The 21,634-nt window shown below is 37.5% G+C and overlaps 1 protein-coding gene across 1 annotated transcript; it reads right to left on the bottom strand.

Annotated features, from left to right (window-relative positions):
- Positions 1-110: 110 nt before the first annotated feature.
- LOC146499115 (spindle assembly abnormal protein 6 homolog) lies at positions 111-20,668 on the bottom strand. The gene is given in 18 exon segments (XM_085137052.1): positions 111-428; positions 714-805; positions 2,094-2,191; positions 8,014-8,123; positions 9,862-9,943; positions 10,351-10,530; positions 12,517-12,606; positions 13,457-13,651; positions 13,863-14,054; positions 15,999-16,118; positions 16,485-16,562; positions 16,921-16,996; positions 16,998-17,076; positions 17,079-17,086; positions 17,562-17,666; positions 17,771-17,850; positions 17,969-18,029; positions 19,220-20,668. Coding segments are annotated over 18 exon segments (1,761 nt in total). The 5' UTR covers positions 19,282-20,668; the 3' UTR covers positions 111-375.
- Between the last annotated feature and the right edge of the window lie 966 nt (positions 20,669-21,634).

Below are 21,634 nucleotides of genomic sequence, written 5' to 3'. Positions count from 1 at the left end.
AATAGAATATTACTAAACAAAAAACCCAGCAGAAAGCACATATTTTTATTTTGGACATTTATTATACTAAATGCGATATTGGATCAATTTTAAGATATCCAGAAATGAAGTGAGACTGGAAAGGCTGTTTATTCAAGAGTACACTGTATACAGTAAAACACAGTTAGGGGCCGAAACATAAGAAAAACAGAACAATTTTATTTCACATACAATAATACATTCTCAGTGATCACTAGAATTAACCATAAGAATCACTCATTAAAACAAATTTATTTAATGCAACAGTAACAGTTTTGTACAAGAGCCGAAGACGTGACTTGATGGTTTTAAGTCCATTTCCATTGTAATCTTTCTGCAGATCCTGAAACTTCTGTTTTATGCAGAGAAGTAAGCTGAAGATATAGATGGCTTTGTACTCTGAGGAAACTCTGAACACAAAGCAAGCAAACAGAATCAAATTACTGTTACTTATTATCACACGCATTCAGCGTCTCAATCAAAAAAACAATTTTTTCTTCGTTTTTGCGTGTTTTTTTTTTTTAAAGGCACCTAAATTAGCAGCACAATATGTTTAACAAACTAGCTATGTTGCCCCACAGATTTACTGCTGCATCCCAAAAAAGAGAAACACTACTAAGCCATGAAATGAAAAACTTGATGCACTGAAATTAATATGCGGTAGATGCTGATCTTTAAAAGACGAGCACTTTTACCTCTTTGACGTGGATTAGATGAAAGACCATAGATCGAGATGCAATCATCTCTCTTCTCAAAGTACTTAGAATCCAGACCTGCAGAGTCTCCACTAAGGACAAAGAGAAAACACAAGCCTGACGAACACAAAATCACTTTGCATTCCTGACCAAAGAGACATATTCACAATGAATATTTAAAGCAAACAAACAAAAAGAGTTTGTTGTTCTACCACTGGTATTGTCATGGAATCAAAATCATTTTAAATTTATAACTGCTGTAAATTGCATACTGCTATAAAGAAACACATTTATCAGCCTGGATAGAGACCTTAAACTTCTTCCTTCCCTGCTAAAGCAGGAGAGACAGCTATCCGGTCGTTAAGTCTGACGTCACTAGCCGTGTCTGGGCCTAAACTCTGCTGCAGGTCCATATATCAAACGATTACTATGGCATTACTGAGAGTTGAAAAACTGTCTAAAGTCTTTCATCCTTAATAAATTGATCAGCGTTCTGCTCTACCAGGTGTAACAATTGAGTTTAACATCCAGGCATCCATGAAAACGGAATTTATGACATTTAACGGAGTTAGAAGTTAGCAGGAAGTTAGCTTGCTAGCTTCTATCTAAATAGCATGTCCTGACTGCGGGGTTTTGGAAACAAATTAAAACGTACAGCTCTGTTATCACTTCCAACATAAATGAAGACAGAAAACTAAACAGCAGTGACGTTTTTGGGTTACTGAAGTTTGGCTAGCTGGTATTTAATGGTGTGCTACGTGACTGCTAGCAACACAGCTATGTTAGCATAATATAAACAAGCTAACTTTTCTTCCACTCGATAAAAGTTAACATGAGTGTTCTCGGTGGTCAGGAACAAATGTAATCGCATGGCAGGATGCTGTAAAAGGACCAAACTTCAGCCAGGAGAACAACTGAGATAATCCATCCACAATACGAGGTTAGTCATTCATATACTGCTGCATGGGCTGGGCTGTAGTTACATCCTAAGGTTTTAAAAACTGAGCTTAAATAAATGATTAGCGGTAATAAAAGCCGAGGGAGGTCAACAATGATCACTGACTGTTTTAGGAGCTTTTTGAGATTAAATAGAAGAAAATACAAAACATTAAACATGTTAACAACACAAAAGCCATATTAAACGCAGACTACTTTAGGCCCGGAAGTAGGATTCGTCACGTCATCACTTAACGACCGGATAATGATAGAGAAGTGTATTTCATTTGTACACAAAAGTACAATATCAGACAGAAATGGACTCTAAAAACAGTAACAGTCCTGGACCAGATGGTATCTGTAGCAAACCTTTACAGAAAAGTTAGTGAGATTTTGTGCCTTGAGTGTAATGTATACTCAGTCATACTAAGTCAACAAACTCACATCTGTCTGTTTGATGACTTCCCAAGGTGCTCATCAGTAAGATTGATCCCAGCAGCCGCCATAGGAGATACAACAAGTTTGGCTGTCTGAGGATAAAACTGAAGTGCCAGAAAAAATACAGAGATACCTTCAGGTGGTGTTAGTGCTGTTGATCTGCTATAATGTGCAAACATAAGACTGTTTGCTTTTCAAACGTGGCATTACTCTTCAAAAACACTGATAAGAATCATCTTCTGTGTGCTCCCTTTAATCAGACTGGCTCATCTGCCTCCATGTTCTATCACATCAACCCTTTACATGTACTACATCCATGAACCTTCTCCGTGGCTCTGTTTTCTTGCCTTGCAGGTCCTACCCCTCCTCTGCACATGTCCAAACCATCTCAACCTCGTCTCTCTCACTTTGTCTCCAAACTGCTCAGGTTGGGCTGTCCCTCTGATGGACTCCTTTTCTAATCCTGTCCATCCTGCTCACTCCTAATAAAGATCTGAACATCTTCAGCTCCCCAAACCATACAACACAGCAGGTCTCACTACCATCCTGTAAAGGTTCTCACTACAACCTGCGTGCACTCTCTTCTTTGTCTCTCTTGTGTACTGTCCATTGCACTGGATGGTCATTCACAGCTAGTTAAACTCATCTACCGTCGCTACCTCTACTCCTTGTACTTTTACCTTTTCACCTGTCTCCCTCTAATTCACACACAAGCACTCTGTCCTGCTTCGTTTATTCCTCGTCTCTCCAGTTCATACATTCACCTCTCCAGGCTCTCCTCTACGTTCTCCCTACTCTCTCCAGAGATCTGAATGTTGTGCCTGCCACTTTATCCATTACCACTGCAAACAAGAAGGGCCGCAAAGCAGATCCATGATGAATTCCCACTTCCACATTGAACCCATCTCTCACTCCTCACACCCTCATGGAGCTCCGCAGTTTCTCTCTCAGCTTCCTATCATCTGCTTTCTCTGACCCACAAAGACACAGAGAAGCCCCTTCAGACCTTCTCTGTACTTCTCCATCAGCACTCTGAAAGCAAACGTCCCGTCAGTGATGACATACTGCTGCTCGCTGATCATCACCCCTCTTATTAACTTAGCTTCAACAACCCTTTCCCTTGGCGCAGCTTTCTCTCTCTGTAGTTACTACAGCTCTTCACCTGCTTTCTTAAACATTTGTCCCAGTACGCTACTTCTCTCTTTCTCAGGCATCCCGTCATTTTCTAAGCTTATGTTAACCCTCTGACCCTGTTCAAAATCACTACCCTTTCAGCTTGTTCGTGGCCAAAAGTGGCCACCTACAGATTAGGTCTGTAATTTTTATTATTTTTATGTTTTTTTGCCATTTTTTTGCATAAAGCTTTTAAGTAACTTCAGTTCTTTTCATAAATATAAAATTATTATTACTTTTTACATTTTTAACCCTTTAAACACCAGTTTGTTTGTCCACTGCACTAGCTGGAAGACAACCTCAAATCTCGCAATTTTATTAATTGCATTGCTACTGAAATTTCTTGTATTATTAATAGTAGAGTCTGGGGCATGTAATTGATCCACATCAACATTGATTATAATGCATTGTTATTTTTGTGCAGGGAGAGCAAAAACATAAAAACTTCCTCTCAGCTTGTTCGTGGCCAAAAATGGCCACCCCTTGTTTACGTTTACAAAATGCTATAAAATTCATATATATTAAGAAAAATTCCCACTTTTTTTGACATGATTTTTTAGATTAGCACCAGTGCTGTTCATGAAAATCAAAATTTCATTCAAATTCATAATTTTAACCCTTTAAATACCAGTTAGATCACATAATCCTAGGAACTCATAAATGGAAAAAAATAACAAAACCCCAATTTTTTTCCAAATAAAACATGCCATCTGATTTACTTTCTAACCATGATGGAGGTTAGATGCATAGCAATAATTAACAGTATCAATGACTTTTATACATCTTTGTTTTTTGTGCAGTGACAGAAAACATAAAAAAAAAAACAAAAAAAAAAAAAAAAAAAGAACAAAACAAAAAAAAAAAAAAAAAAAAAAAAAACCAAAACTTTTTTTCTTTTCTCCCTCTCGCTTGTTCTGGCCAAAAATGGCCACCCCCTGTTTACATTTACAAAATGCTATAAAATTCATATATATTAAGAAAAATTTCCACTTTTTTTGACATGATTCTTTAGATTAGTACCAGTGCTGTTCATCAAGACCAAAATTTCATTCAAATTCATAATTTTAACCCTTTAAATACCAGTTAAATCAAATAATCCTAGGAACTCATAAATGGAAAAAATCACAAAACCCCAATTTTTTTCCAAATAAACATGCCATCTTTTACTTTCTAACCATGGTGGAGGTTAGATGTATAACAATAATTAAAAGTATCAATGAGTTTTATGCATCTTTGTTTTTTTGTGCAGTGACAGAAAAACATAAACTTCCAAAAATGGCCACCCCCTGTTTACATTTACAAAATGCTATAAAATTCATATTATTAAGAAAAATTTCCACTTTTTTTGACATGATTTTTTTAGATTAGTATCAGCGCTGTTCATCAAGACCAAATTTAATTCAAATCCAGACTTTTAACCCTTTAAATCACAGTTAAATTACATAATTTAAATGATTTACAAAGGGATAAAAGCATAAAATCCCCATTTTTTTTCTAAATAATACATGCAAACTGATTTATTTTCTAACCATGATGGAGGTTAGATGCATAGCAATAATTAAAAGTATCAATGAGTTTTATGTATCTTTGGTTTTTTGTGCTGTGACAGAAAAACAAAAAAACCCTCTCATTTTGTTCGTGGCCAAAAATGGCCACCCATGTTTACGTTTTCAAAATACTATAAAATTCATATATATTAAACATTTTTCTACTTTCATTGACTTGATGTTTTAGATTAGTATCAGCGCTGTTCATCAAGACCAAAATTTAATTCAAATCCAGACTTTTAACCCTTTAAATACCAGTTAAATTACATAATTTTAATGATTTACAAAGGGATAAAGGGATAAAGGGATAAAAGCATAAAATCCCCATTTTTTTTCTAAATAATACATGCAAACTGATTTATTTTCTAACCATGATGGAGGTTAGATGCATAGCAATAATTAAAAGTATCAATGAGTTTTATGTATCTTTGGTTTTTTGTGCTGTGACAGAAAACAAAAAAACCCTCTCATTTTGTTCGTGGCCAAAAATGGCCACCCATGTTTACGTTTTCAAAATACTATAAAATTCATATATATTAAAACATTTTTCTACTTTCATTGACTTGATGTTTTAGATTAGTATCAGCGCTGTTCATCAAGACCAAAATTTAATTCAAATACAGACTTTTAACCCTTTAAATACCAGTTAAATTACATAATTTTAATGATTTACAAAGGGATAAAGGGATAAAGGGATAAAAGCATAAAATCCCCATTTTTTTTCTAAATAATACATGCAAACTGATTTATTTTCTAACCATGATGGAGGTTAGATGCATAGCAATAATTAAAAGTATCAATGAGTTTTTATGTATCTTTGGTTTTTTGTGCTGTGACAGAAAAACAAAAAAACCCTCTCATTTTGTTCGTGGCCAAAAATGGCCACCCATGTTTCGTTTTCAAAATACTATAAAATTCATATATATTAAAACATTTTTCTACTTTCATTGACTTGATGTTTTAGATTAGTATCAGCGCTGTTCATCAAGACCAAAATTTAATTCAAATCCAGACTTTTAACCCTTTAAATACCAGTTAAATTACATAATTTTAATGATTTACAAAGGGATAAAGAGATAAAGGGATAAAAGCATAAAATCCCCATTTTTTTTCTAAATAATACATGCAAACTGATTTATTTTCTAACCATGATGGAGGTTAGATGCATAGCAATAATTAAAAGTATCAATGAGTTTTATGTATCTTTGGTTTTTTGTGCTGTGACAGAAAAACAAAAAAACCCTCTCATTTTGTTCGTGGCCAAAAATGGCCCCATGTTTACGTTTTCAAAATACTATAAAATTCATATATATTAAAACATTTTTACTTTCATTGACTTGATTTTTTAAATTAGCACCAGTCCTAGTCATGAAAACCAAAATATAATTCAAATTTAGATATTATACGCTTTGAACTGGGTGTGATTCCCAATCAGCCAGAGTTCACACCCAGTTTCACACCTTGGCTCAGGCGATTAGAGGATCATCAGGGGTCCCTTTGTCCCCTCTGGGGGGGGGGGGGACACTCCCACCTTCTTGCCATATTGCCAGAATAAATGGTCTGGAAGCTGTTAGGTTGACTTACAGCAGTAGCAACGTCTGCACCTGCATAAACTCCAGGACACGTTTACAAACAGTGTTTGTTGTTGTTTGCGCTGCAGCTGCAGGTTTGAACTGTGCAAAATGTCCTGTGATTGGGGTTTTTTTGTTTTTGTTTTTGTTTCTAGAGTTAATATTTTGGGTATGGTCTCTTTTATGAAAATACAAGAGTAAAAGTGCTTTTCACATGTGCTTCAAAGCTAAGTTTGACTGGGAACCTCAAAGCTCAATATCCTGCATCCACAGGAATTCACTGCAGCCTATGTAATGTTTGATGCGTCATTATTTATTCCAGTCTATCTTGCAAATACATGTTTGTGCTGCAATGTCATGCACAAACACAAACTATCAGATCCTTAAGACCAAACCTATGTCAAAATTGTTTCATTATATTGGTCCATTGGAGTGTGGTAACCCATCAACCCCACCTAGTGGAAACCAAGAATATTACATGAAATTGCTTGCTTGGCAGAAAATGGGCCAAGGATCTCATGTGGTAGAAAAAATGAAAAACTACAATTTTCATGTGTTGAGTTTAGAATGAAAGCAATTTTACCTAAATTGCATGCTATAGTACTGCCAGTAACAAGGAATCAAAAAAGGTGGTTATAATGGGTTTCAATTGGCCAAAAATGGCCACGATCAGTAAAACGGGAACAATGTGGTGTATAGTGAATATTATTGACATTATTAAGGAGCTGATGTTGAAAAATAAAAAATTTTAATAAAATGCACACCTTTGGAAAGTTTCATTCCATTTGCATTAACAGAACAAAAATGGTTGAAAACCGAAAGTGAAGTGGCCACCGTTGGCCAGGTTAGAGACCAGAGGGTTAAACTAGACGTAATTGATTTGAATTGATTATTTCTTTATTGTAACAATGCTTCTTGTCAATAATGCATTTGTTGGTCAAACCCACGAAAAACCCACCAAATCTTTTCTGCATTTATTACTTCCAGTGTGGATTATTAGGTTCATAGGCTTACGTTGATGTGTATATTGTTAAATGACAATTCATTTCAGGTCATTTAATGGAGAAGTTCGAAACTAATATAATGAATAGTTAATAAATTCATGTCTTCTGTGCGTAATTAAATAACGTACAAAAAAGAATGGGATGCCATCCCATATAGGTGTGTGACTGAGCAGGTAACCGGCATAAGGAGGTGGTGCAGGTGGTGCCAGGCTGTTTTGGCTGTGTATGGTCCTTCCACATGCTACTGAGGCCCCTTTTTGTTAAATGAATAAATTGCTAAATGCCGATATGTCTCCGACTTCAATCACCCAATCTAATAAATGTGGCGCAACCCACATGCCCAGTGCTGCTGTTCAACCTGCAAATGCATTTTTCTCACACACCATTTAGTGTAACAGCAATTACACAGGCTTTCCAATAATATAACATTTATTGCCAACAAGCATTGCTTCAAGAAAGAAACTGACCAAATTGAAATTTTCCTACTTTGCCGTCTCTTACTGCCATAATCTCTCACACAATGACACAAAACATATTTATATTGAGCTGAATGTCACAATAGGAATGAAGCTTGTAGTAATGTCTAAGAGGAAGGATGAAGAATAAACATCATCAGTATGTTGTCACCTACCCCAAGTCCTGCTGTTGTGGTTGAGACTGCAGGATTCTCCAGTGATTCCAGACCCTGTGCTTTTCTGGACAGCTGCTTTTCATTTAGCTGCTTGTTAAGCCAATTTATAACTGTGGTAAAATGAAAATAAACACACTAGTAAATGTGCTACACTTAAATGGCAACTTTCAGAATGTGAATGAGATTATTCACAATACAAATTATTTGTCATTCACACATTTCTCAAGGCAGCCCAGGCAAGGAGCAGATACTTACAGTGCATCTGGAAAGAATGTTTGATATGTTATGTCTTATTCAATAATGGAATTAATTCATTTTTCACCTCAAAAATCTACAGACAATATTACATAATGACAAAATGTAAATCAATTTGTTGATTCATGTATAAACAGGGACTCAGAAGGAGGCAGACGCAGCATCTAAGGGGACGGGGTTTTGGAGAGAAGCTGCAGAGAGGCGTGTAAGACAAACTCATCTCTGTTGCTTTGTCCCAACCCATCATGTTCTGGAGGTTTTAATAAATTTGTCCAGATTTCTAGAAATGAGAGCTCCTCCATCCACAATGGGGTGGATGCTGTCTAACAAGACCAGATTTTCCCTTAAATCCTCTTCATCCTTGGAAGTCTTCAAATAGAATCTGAAGACCTACCTATATTCCAAGGCTTTCAGATCTCTCTGACACCACTTTTATTCTGTTTTAGCTATTCTGGTCTTCTCATTGGATGATGTTTGCATGTGTATACGTATACATGTATTTTATGTTCACGTATGTGTGCTTGTGTGTGAATGTGTACATTTTTAATTCTTTTTTTATCATATTATCCCTCTGCTCAGTCCTTTGGCCGACACTTGATGTCTTTTAAATGTGCTATATAAATAAAGATGACTTGAAGGTTTCCCAATCATCTTTAGAGCCCACTGATTTTTTACTACTCAGACAGCCAGCAATCAAAGGGAAATAAGTGCCTAAAAATGTCACTCCTGGTCCGATAGAGGACGGTACCAGAGAAAATGACTAAGCCCAAGATTGTTTTGGTAAAGTTAGTCCCCAATTCAATATTCATTTAGTTACCTCCGATTGATGCAACCAGGTGTCATTACTGTTGACGTGAATTATAATTTTGCAAAATGTACATTTAACTTTAACCAGCAGTTTAAAAATTTCCCTGAATGTCCCTGCTCTGGCCCCTGGAAGACAACTGACTATGTCTTTTCAAGGGTCTGAAGCGAGGTCAGCCTGAGCTGCACAAAGGCTACATTTACTACAAGTATTGTTATTACAAAAGGAGGCAGAGGAGTAACTAAATATCTGACACACTGAGCAGGAAACTGCAGGAGGGACAGGTATAGAGGCCATGCTGCTAGCGAGTTGCCTACAAGCTAAGCTAGGCTAGGCTAAGCAGGCAAATCACTGTGAATACAATTAGCGGGTGACTCAACAGATTGTGCTTTGGATAAAGCTCACAAAGTTTACACTAAGAAATAAGATGCTATTTAATTAATCTGGCTAAGCAAAGACATAGTGTTTCTTCTTCACTCATCTATAGTTTCCCCTTTCCCCCCCCCCCATCTCTCTGCAGATGGCTGAGCCTGGTCCTTCCCACTGTCATCAATTTCTTGCTAATGGTTGTGTAATTGTTGGGGTTTCTAATATTGCCAAATCACAACTGTTGTTGTTAACGAGCGCTATATAAATAAAATGTAGTTGTAGTGTACGTCGCAATATGGAAGTGGACTCTATAAACACTGATGGATTGAGAAGCTTTGCTGGATTTGTAAACCTTAACGATTTTGAAGACATGAAAGTCAGTTTTCAGAGGGTCCATTGAACAGGACTAGCTTCCTTACCATTCTCATTAGTTTTCAGCACTTCTTTGGTTTCATTTAGCTTCTGTACCGTGGCCTCCAACTGCTCATTTAATTTTAAAATCTGAAAAATAAAAAGAATATTTTACACTGGTTGTTATTCTTGTCAGGAACCTGAGGCTACATTTCACACAGGCTCACCAAATCTGGACAACAGAACATTGGAATAACAACGCCTGGTCTAATGAGTCTCAATTTCTGCTCTGACATCTGGATGGCAGAGTCAGAATGACATGTTATAACAACATGAAAGGACTGCTCCATATCACCTAGTATCGATAGTTCAGGTTGTTATTTTATTTTATGCTCACTTGCATTTAAAAGGACACAGTTCACACAGTAATGCATGTTCTTTTTGTATTTTTATACTTGTACTGATTTACTGGTTCAGCTTTCAGTGATGAAGTTGTTTGACTGATGAGATCTACTTTACTGCTTTACCAAAAGAAAAAGCTTCAGTCTGTGACATACCTGCTCTTCCTTAGTGTTGAGCTGCTGCTGAGCGCTTTGTAGATCCTTTTCAACACTCTGAAGTTTCTCTGAAGTTTCCTGGAGAATCTTTTCCTGCGACACTGTCACAGTGTTTTTGACTTTTATTTTTCCTACTAAGGTTCGAACTTCTCCTTGCAGCTTCTTAATGATACCGTTAGCCTGTATATATAAAAGAAAAAAAGGATAGATCAAAAACAGGAGTTGATCATTTTCAACAAAACTCACAGCTTCTTCTATTTTTTCCCTATGACAGAGATGCAGTCCGTTCACTTTCTTTCCAAAGCAACCAATATCAGTATAAGCGACACCCTATAAAACAGGATGTGGTTCACTGTGTAGGGCATTCCTGCATATTGCTCATTTTATACTACAGTGGTTGTGCCCATTTGCATGGGGAGAAACGTTCTCAAGCTTTGAAAACATGGTCCTGTGTAGTCCCCCCAAACTAAGTAGGCTGAATGCTGTTGGGTGAGAAGTGAACCAGAAAAGGGAGTGGTGCACGTCTCTTGTTCTGGAGCTTACAGGGAACAGAAGAAGCATGAAAAACATCAAAGACCAGAAAACAGATAATGAAAAGCACACGTAACAGCTGCAGGGGACACGTCTTCATTCTTTTCAGCGCATCTGTTCATCTGTTATAACTTTGCTCTTCTATGCAGCTGGCTGGAAGACCATCAACAGCACAAACAAGAGTCGCCCATAGCTACAACCATCGCCTCCAACTGACTCACTGCAGGTAGATGGGCTATTCATTGCTCCCTACCGACTGCGAAAGCACTGCCAAGGGCTGGAACTACCATTTATTTTAGTAATCAAGTATTCTATCGATTACTGCATCGATTAACTGGATAAAAAATACTTTTGTCTTATTAATGAGCAACAATAAAGATTTTAAAAAGAAAAAACATTTTTAACTTTTAAGTTGAACTGCTGATTGCAATTTCTAAAATGAAAACCAGTGTTTTAAAGATTAATTGCATTCATCTGTCAAAAAATTTTAAATTAATTTTTAATTACATTCAATATGACACATAAAATTACATGGAAAATACAGAAATACTCTCAATTACAGCCAAAGGTCAAAGTCAAAGGGAGGTTCTCTGACTTTGTACTATGACTCATAAATAGTTATTTATGTATATTTTCTGATTATATGTTATATCAAGGAAGACTGAGTTATCATTTATTAAACAGCATTATTATATAAAATTATCCAGCATCCATTCTCTATCCCAGCTACCATAGGGTAAAAGGTAGGGTACACCCTGGACAGGTGCCAATCTGATGCAGGGCTAGCACGGTGGCACAGTGGTTAGCACTGCTGCCTCACATTCCTGGGTTTAAATCCACCATCTGGCCACTGCCTTACTGTGTGGAGTTTGCATGTTTGCCTCATGTCTGCATGGGTTTTCTCCGGGTACTCCGGCTTCCTCCCACAGTCCAAAGACATGCACAGGTCAATCTGTGATTTTAAATTCCCCACAGGAGTGAATGTGAGCGGGGAAGGACTAAAAAGAAAGTGTAAACTTCATCCTACTCCTTTTTGAGCACATATATATCAGAGATATTTGTAGCAATTAGATTTTTTTCTACGTTGTTTTCTGTTTAAAATATATTATTTAGATTTACATATGTGAAATTTAAAAAACAACAACCTTGAAACCTCCATTCCGATGCATGTCTGAAATCTTCTCCAAAACCTTTCATATAAAAGTCTTGAGTGCTTGAAAAATAAAATACAAAACAATGGCTAATGACTGAGACACCCAGAATGGCTACCCGAAGACTGAAATATCCCGATCCCAAGGATCCCCAAGAATGGATCGGTCCCAGTACCAAATACCAGGGGGCAAAAACACCAGCGACTGGTAGACAGAGAAGTCACTTGAGAATGTAAGACTAGACTGACAAACCTATGCACTGCCAAGACCCCAATATGTGGAAGGTCAAGGCAGCAGTGGTCCCCGTGCTAACCGAGGAGACACTTGGGGCAGTGACCCCAAACTGCGCCAGTGGCTCCAGCAGATCCCTAAACAACATCAAAGATCTCTGTCTAGAAGATATAGCAAAGATTCTGTGCTCCAAGGCCCAAGGACTCGAGCTTGAAGGATAAAAAGTGTGAGTTTTGAACACAAACACACAAACCTTTATCAGCTCCTCAGAAAGTGATTTCACTGTAGCTTCAAGTTTTCGAATCTGAAGTTCCTTACTTTCTGCATTTTCTTCCACTGATTCCTATAACAAAAAGCAAGCTGGTTAAAAATATCCGAAGGGCAAAATTTTATTAAACAAACAAACAAAAACAAAAAAAACCTTGAAGGCCTGATGAACAATCCTGATTTAAATTTGGCCTAAATTTGGTAGTCTTCTGCTGCACCTCTTCATTTTTAGATAAACCCCTGGCAACCGCTTGTGCAATGCCATGTGTGCAAGTCTAAAAACAGCAGCTTGTCAACTTGAATTTTTTGTAAGTTTTGTAAGTTTTTGTAGGCGATACCAAAAACACATCTACCTTTCAAACATGCTGTGTTTGTTAGTATGTTGCAGTTGTTGCATGTTCACTTCATTTCAGGTTCTCTGCATCACATGTTCTTCCTCAGATGCCTCCGGACATCACAACCAAACACCTCATTTATACTCTCATAGTAAAAAAAAAAAGTAACCCTGAGGCTTTTTCTCGGGGCTTTGAGACATTATACCAAGTCTTGTCACCAGTTATGACCTCCAACATAAAAGATGGACCAGTCTGACACAGATGTTTATTTTCTGCATAACAGTTAGTTAGCAGCAGAGTTGGTAATGGATGAGTGATGAAACATTTTTCCCACTGAAAACACAACGTCCAGACGAACAGAATCAACCTTTTGGGATTTACTTACCTGGATGATTGAGCACGCGTCAAGACAGAAGGATTCATGAATTAAACTGAATTGAAATTGAATTGCACAACACTGACATCCTGAGTCTAACCATTCGTCTGTACACGGTGACTCCTGGTGACTTCCTATTCATAACGTCATATAATTTCTCTCATTCTGAATCCTTGATGCCCCCCTGTCCCCGATGCAGAAGAGGGCTTCCCTACCTTCTGCTGCTGAGTGGCTTCCAATACTTCTTTGGTGCGGTTCATCAACTGATCCTTATCTTTGACCTCCTGTTCCAGAACAGCCACTCTCATCTGCATCTGGTTCACCAAACGGTCCTTTTCATGGACCTCTGCGTCCAGGGTGCTGTTTTCCCTCCTGAGAGACAGGACCTGCTGCTTTAAATGCTGGCATTCCTATATGAAAGAGAAAGAAAATAATCAGCAGCATTCTCTTGCTGTGGGGAGCTTTCAGCACAGCTTCCGCTGCCCCCATGACAGGATAATCTACAGGAGATGGACGGATGAAATTTATATCTGCTGCCAACACACAAATTATAATAAAGTTTCAAACATTAAGAGCAAGTCACCTGGACGCAATAATTCCTCATCCTAAACATTCACTTACCTCGTCTGCACCAACTAGTTTAATCTTCAGGTCTCGGATGGCAGACTCGTTCTTGTATTTCTTCTCAGTCAGTTCTCTGCACGAGGCCTCCAACTCCGTCAGTCGACTATTAAGCTGATGGCTGCTCTTTTTATGAGCAGTCTCCAGCTCCTGACGAAGCTGCTCTGTCTGCTGCTGAAACCTGCTCTGTAACTGGAAGACAGACAAACAATCTCCAACCATTTCTGCAGGGCAATCTTTAGCTTTGCTTTTGAGCCCTATAGTTTCAAAGGTTCCAAATAAATGACTGCTTCCAAGAGACTGAGCTAAGAACAAAGCCACACGTGGTTAATATTGTGAGACAGGGTCGTGTTAACTATGCAGAGGATAGTGTTAGTAACTCGTATGGTACGACCCACAAGCATAGACTAAGATTTACAACTGTGTGCAGTGATTTGTGTTCTACTTTTGAGGACTCACAAATGTGTGCTCCGACCCACAAACAGATACAAAGAAATCTACCCACACGGAAAACTACATAAATGTGCACACATAAACCTGAATAAATCCTTCAGTGCTTATGAATCTAAAAATACATGTAACAGCCCTCTCGCTCACTATTAAAAAAATGTAATGCATGTGCACGAATTGCCTGATACGCACCGATACCACACTGCATTCCCACATGAGGTTTTGAGACAAATTTCACACTGTCATGCAGAATAGAACAGAAATATCCTTTATTGTCCCTCAATGGGGAAATTCATGTGTTCCAGCAGCGTGGAAGTGGCAGGCAGAAAGAGCTTGAGACAAAAAGCTAAGTATATAAAATAAAGAACAAGAAATAAGAGACTGTAGAGGGCAAATTTACAACATAAGATGTCAATGAATATAAGATGCTTTTAAAAAACTGTGTAGAGCGATGAAAAAGCGACTTCTACACTTTATATTTTAGTCGCTGAATCAACATCAGATTAAATCTACTACGACTAATTGACGCTTTATTCAAAAGACTGATTAAAACTAGTTTAAAATTCGCTGTCAAAATTAACAATGCAAACAATATCACTGCACACGCTTGTAAATCTTAGTTATACTCGTGGATCACATCGTACATCAACACTTTTAAAGGTTCATTTCTCCCACTTTACATACAAGAAGGTAGTAAATGCAAAACACAACTAACAAAAATTTAGCATAAGCTAAGGGAGCTAATCTGAAGTTCCATGTTAATGTCACAGTAATTTGACCCTGACTAGGTCAACCTCGAGCCCTACAATGACCACATAAATATTTACATCGCATGCTTTTTAAGCACTGGCCAATCTAAAATATGAGCTGACTTGTACGGAAGAAGATTAGGGCCACTGGGGAAAAAAAAAAGTGGGCACGTCTCTTTTTTTTTTCTTCTTTTCCTGAATTCTGAGAAGAAATTCAGAATTCTGAGAAAAAAGTTGGAATTCTGACTTTTTTCTCAGAATTCCAACTTTTTTCTCAGAATTGTGATTTTTTTTTTCTCAGAAGTCTGAGATTAAAGTCAGAATTCCGACTTTTTTCTCAGAATTCTGAGAAAAAAGTCGGAATTCTGAGAAAAAAGGAATTCTGAGAAAAAAGGAATTCTGAGAAAAAGTCGGAATTCTGAGAAAAAAGTCGGAATTATGACTTTTTTCTCTGATTTTTTTTTCCAGTGGCCCTAATCCTCTTCCGTAGACTTGCTTTGAACAATTATTTTTAAGTAATTTCATGAATTATAATGATTTAAACTAATAAAGTTTAATAGATTTGTTTTCCATTTTCTACGTTTGATACGTTGGCATAAAGAAGTACAATAAAGTACTGAGTAATGTACACACCATAGTACTCTACAACTCAAAATTGAAAACCTGGAATCTAAACGAAACCTTGTGACTTTTTAGGAAATAACATTTTACTTGTGCGACTATGTTTTTTTTTTTTTTTAACAGATCACAAATCTGTGGAGAGATGCTCTTTCTCCAAATATGTTTTTTAGCTGCTCTTTGCTCCAAGTCAGGTAAAATAACTTCTATCCTGCCGAGCTTCCTTAGATACGGCGCTGTGCACAGCTTGTTTTTGACATTAATACCCATATTAAAAACATAGCTGATGAATTTGTGCTGATTAAAAGAGAAGTCTTGCCTCCAGAGCCTTGTCTCTCTCCAGCTGCAGCTCCTGAGAATGAAGGCTGGACAGCGAGCTGGTCTGAGTCGTCCACTCTGAGCGCAGTTTGTCCAACTCTTTGGTCTTCTCAGACAGCGTCTATGATCCACATATGATCACTTTTTCAGCTGCATGTTATAGTTACATAGAACACACCGTGGACAACTCTTTGTGGAACTCTTTTTAAAGGTTGATCTGATAATTACAACTTTGCCGATTCCAGTTTTCCTTGCTATGTTTGACCACATACAAATAATTATTCAACTTTTGTTTAATAAAAAAAAATTACATGAAAAAAAAATCAATAAATGGGCAGTTTATTAATAAATAAACTGAAATTTCTATTAAAGAAAAATCTCAATGGTTAAGTTTCGCTTAACATTAATTGCTGTAACGCAAGAACTACTAAACCGTGAGTACGCAAGTAAGCTGTATCATATCTTAAAAAATAAAAATAATGCACACCTGTTGAGCATAATTCAGCTGCCTGGTCAGATCATCTTCAGTCGTCTTAAGCTTCATTTCTAGGGCACGCTTCTCTGCCTGAAACAACAAAAAATTACATAAACATGACAAAACCTGTTAAAGCTCAGTTTTGCTCAGAAAAACAAAATAATTATTTGACTAGACAATTATATTCAAACAAATGTTTTTATATAATATATATATACATGTTGCCTTCAGCTGATCAAACTAAACTAAAGCTAAAATACAAGTAAGCTTGAAAACATGAAGCCCACCCAAGCAATACAAGCTCCCATCTTTGGGATTAACAACTACACTTAACATGTACATGACAACGTTTTACTTACATGAACTAACATTAAAATTTGGTATTTATTGAAAGGGTTGGTTTTTTTGATGAGTGGCATAAAGTATGAAGAAGCTAAATGGAACCAACCTTCAGAGAGGAGAGACAAACTGCCAGGTAATCTTTAACCTCTTTGTCAGAAGCTTGAGAAAGCCGTAAAGACAGTGGTTAAGTGCTTAAACGCGTTTGTCTCTATGACACTGAAGTTGGCGGGACCTTCTAGCACTGGAGACTGACATGACAATGAAGAAGAAATCTGTGAATGGACAACAGTTAGTCAGGCGGCGGGGACTGTTTTACCAGGAACTCTAAAATTAACAGTACTGTGCAAAAGGTTTTAATTTATATCTTTCAAATGACTAAGTCAGTATGACATATTTGTAATGTTTTTAAATATTCCAGTGATACTTAATGATGAAAGTTGCCTTTCACAGAGAGAGCATAGGGACGTGCAACAAGCAACTTTATCGTTCACCAATTTCAAATTCCAGGACAGAATCGTGTCTACTTTTATCACAGCGTCACTTGAGACCGAGACACAAACCATTTCATATTGTCCCTTTACTTACAATATACAATACAAAAATCAGTTCACCATAGATGATAAACTAACCCTAGGAAACAACAGGAGTTCGCGTTGCAGGATGACACTGGCTGATAAAATATATTTATGGCATATATTTGTCAGCTTATTCAAATAGTGTGATGTCATGTGTCGGTTTTCTTCATACCTTGGACTGTCTGACGTTTGTTCGGAAATGCACAGGTTAAGCAGGTCAATAAACTTCTGAGGAAATGATGCAAAATCGATCAGTAGACCCTGTTGGACTTTCAAGCTACACAACAATTCAAACACAAATGGCATTAGTTAATATTGAAGATGCTTTGTCCCTTAACTCTAACACAACACATTACTTCATACAAATCTTTTTACACTTACCTTTGGAAATCCTCTTCTGATATTGCAAGGTTGAAAAGAAAATATGGATCTATATCATCTGTTATCCGTACTAGAAGATCCTAATGTAATATGTAAAAAACAGGAAATGTTAAATGATATAATGTAAGTGTAGTATATAGTATAGTTCTCTCTTTATTTTAAAACTATACAAAATTCCAAATAAAATGTCCCACTCACTCTTTTGTGCACTGGACTTGTTGTCAGCTGAAGTTCAATTGTGACACGAATATTTGCTTTTCTGTAAAATGAAGCAATTAAACATTATGTTTGGTGACTCAATAATTCCTATGTGAACTTGTGTTTCAGTGTTCAGCTCATTTCAAAAATCCACGAACAGAATAAAGACAGGAATATGAAAATGTTTCATTTTCCCATTAATGTTTGCAAAATACACTAACACTTGCTTCTGATTCTGCAGTGCTTTCCACGCAACCTTCACAAAGGCTCACTTACCCTTATGTGAAGTAACTTATGAAGGCTGCTAACAACATTAGCATGTCACCTGCCTTTACCTTTCAGTATGCCAAAATATTAAAACACTGTGCTGTTAGCACTACGTGTCCACCCTTCATTTTCATCTATGCCAGTAATCTTTTCCTGTGTCTAATTTACCATCAGAACTTCGCTGGTACTGCTGCAGTGAACATTGCTGTCAGAACACCATCTGGTTCAATATACAGATGTGTTCTCTCACAACTGTTTGTTTATGTGAAGCATACTTGCACACTTGTACAGTAAAAGCATTTTGAATCGTTACCAAAACCCAAAATGCACAAAAAAGTTCTACTCTGTTTCCATTATTGTGTATATTTACATTATAAGTATTCTGACAAAGACACATTTTTGTGATTTTGTCTCTGTAACCCACGACGGTGGATTTTAAATCAAACAATCCAGATGCACCTAAAGTGAAGACATTCAGCTTTAATTCAGGGGTTTACCTGCAGAAACTGCTTAGGACATACAGCAGTTTGCATACATAGACTGCCGTTTTCAGAGGCTCAAACATAATTAGACAAGCTAAAGTCAAACCCACGGACATCACTACATGCTGCCTTGAGATGCTCTGCCAGGCCTCCAGCTGTTTGTCTCTGAATCTCTCAGCGTTGTTTTCTGTAACTGAAAAACATGCAACCGACTAACTTTACCATTCAAGAATATCCCATTTCTTTGCCTTGAGAAACTCTTGGGTTTGCAGTATGCTTTGGGTTATCATTCATTTGATTAATATTAACGTGCTTTGCATTAGTCTGTGCAACACGTTTGTTTGTTTTCCCCGGTTGGATTGGACCGACAGCTGTTTGCCGCAGTCAGGATGGGGAGGTTTCGTGTGTGCCGACAGAATAACCGTAGTTATTCTTCTCGTCAGGTGTAACTTCAAACCAAGCTGTTTAAATAGTGCGTCCATGTCCGTGTGCACAGGCTTACCTTTCCTCGCAGTCCCTGCATCTAACATTAACCTGCAACACTTTGTTGAAGAGCTCCTCCATGTCAAAAACCGTCTTTCCCTGCGGTGCCGCTGTGACGAGTTAGAACATCGATCGACGTTAAAGGTCCGTATATCAGACTAGTTCTGAGTGATGCTGGTTTTCATCAGTCAGCTGGATCAGTGGTGTTTGGTATCTTTCAATTTGGCGCTTTTCAGGCGCCAACCGTACAAACGGAACATATGGTCCTTTTTTTTGTTCTACGCTTTAATGGTGGACGGCAGACATGAAGCCTGGTACCGACACCGCCACCTGCTGACCACAGTGGAAACAGCACACAGCGACCCACACGGTGATAGTGTGATACATTTAATTTAGTTCATTTAAAAAAGCCATATGCTATAATGATAGGAATTGCTTTCAAGTAGGTAAGGCCTACCTTGAGCAATCTTGAAGAATCAGGCCCCGTTTTGTCTTAAAGACCTTATAGTATGGTAAGGACTCCAATACAGCTCTCAGACTTACTTGTCGTTCCTAGAGCATTTAAAAGTAGAATGGGAGGGAGAGCCTTCAGTTGTCAGGCCCCTCTTCTATGGAACCAGCTCCCAGTTTGCGTTCAGGAGACAGACACGATCTGCTTTTAAGATTAGGCTTAAAACGCTCTTTTGTGCATATAGTTAGGGCTGGATCAGGTGACCCTGAATCCTCTCTTAGTTATGCTGCAATAGTTCTAGACTGCTGGGGAATTCCCATGATGCATGGTATTTCTCCTTCTCTCATCCCTTTTCATCACCATGTGTTTATACACCTCTCTGCATTTAACTATTTGTTATTATTAATCTCTTGCTCTCTTCCACAGCATGGGACAGCGTTGGGTGGCTGTAGCTCAGGCGGGAGAGCAGGTCATCTACTGACTGGAAGTTGGTGGTTCGATTCCTAGCTTCCCCTTGTCTGCATGCCAAATATCCTTTGGCAAGATACTAACCCCAAGTTGCTCTCCGATCCATCGTGTGAATGTTAGTTAGGAAGCCCTTGGTAACAGCTTAGGAAAAAGTGTGAATGCACAAGCTGTGTAAAGTGCTTTGAGTGCATAGAGTAGAAAAGAACCAGTCCATTTACCACCAACTGTTCTCCTCAATTCTCAGACATCCAACATAACCTTTTTACTTCCTTTGATGTGTGTTTTATGCTCTAAATCAAATTAAATCACTTTTATTGTCACATCACATGTGGAGGTAGACTGGTACAGTACATGTGAGTGAAATTCTTGTGTGCAAGCTTCACAAGCAACAGAGGTGTGCAAAAATACAATAACATGAGAACAAGCAAAATATAAGAATGGCTAAATCTGAGTCTATTGTAAATGCAGAGTGTGTTTATGAGAACTGAAATTTATAGCATGGTTTTATTTACACTTTACACAGTGTCACCACTTTTTTGGAAATGGGATGATCATTTCAAATTTCTCTTCAAAAGAGATCTTCACATTTGGAGGTCTGTTGGAGGTCCACTAATAAATCATTCTCATTATAATAACAGCAGATATGAATGAATGAACAAACACAGAGCCTGCTGGTTGAGTTTTAGAATAGCATGTTTATTAATGGTATATTTTTGCATAGGGAAACATACTCATTTCCAGAAATGACTTCATTAGAATCTGTCAATAGCAATGTCTAAATGTGGTTCTAAAGGTTGAATATCCCCCACAACAGATGAATAACATAAGGTCATAAACACTGGTTCAGACGGCTTTCACGCAAACATTATACATTCAAAGAGGATCAGACTGGTAAGTGCGAGACTTTAGTTTATGCCATGCAAAAATATATGACTGACAATAATTTCAGCTGAAAAACAAACAAAAAAACAAAAAAATCCACATAGTAAAAAGTACTTAAAAGGCTCGGTAAAGCTGCCAAGAAACTACTTTCTGCTTGAAGCAGCAGCCCTTTCCACAGTAAATCTCGAGGTCAGGATTAATGTCAGCACTTCAGCTTTCCAATATGGAATGGAATGGACTCAGCTCTATCCAGATGTTAAAACTGTGACCAAAGTACACAATAATGAACACCGAGGCGTTCCCATATCGCTGTAACAGGGGACCGCTCTCTGCTTCACTGCAGCGTTGTTATTTTTAGGTACCAGCGCACCTCAGTGTGCATCATGCATGCCCATTTTAAGTGATAAAAAGATGTTGTTGTTGTTATCACATGGCTAACTCAATTCTAACTATAGAGTTAATGTGAAAAGGACGACAGTCTATGTGAACTGCAGTCATGCAATAACTGATGACATGTTTTAATGCCTATGCCTTCTCTGATGTAAGGGATATATGTCTGGAAGCAAGCAAGCAGTTTTTTAATATAATATCTGGAAAAGATATGATGGAAAAAAATGATCAAATATGCATTCA

The sequence above is a fragment of the Neolamprologus multifasciatus genome, chromosome 17 (genome assembly GCF_963576455.1).
Source record: "Neolamprologus multifasciatus chromosome 17, fNeoMul1.2, whole genome shotgun sequence".
Classification (NCBI taxonomy): Eukaryota; Metazoa; Chordata; class Actinopteri; order Cichliformes; family Cichlidae; genus Neolamprologus; species Neolamprologus multifasciatus.
The sequence above is the reverse complement of the archived record's forward strand: the minus strand, read 5'-3'. Positions and strand labels throughout refer to the sequence as shown.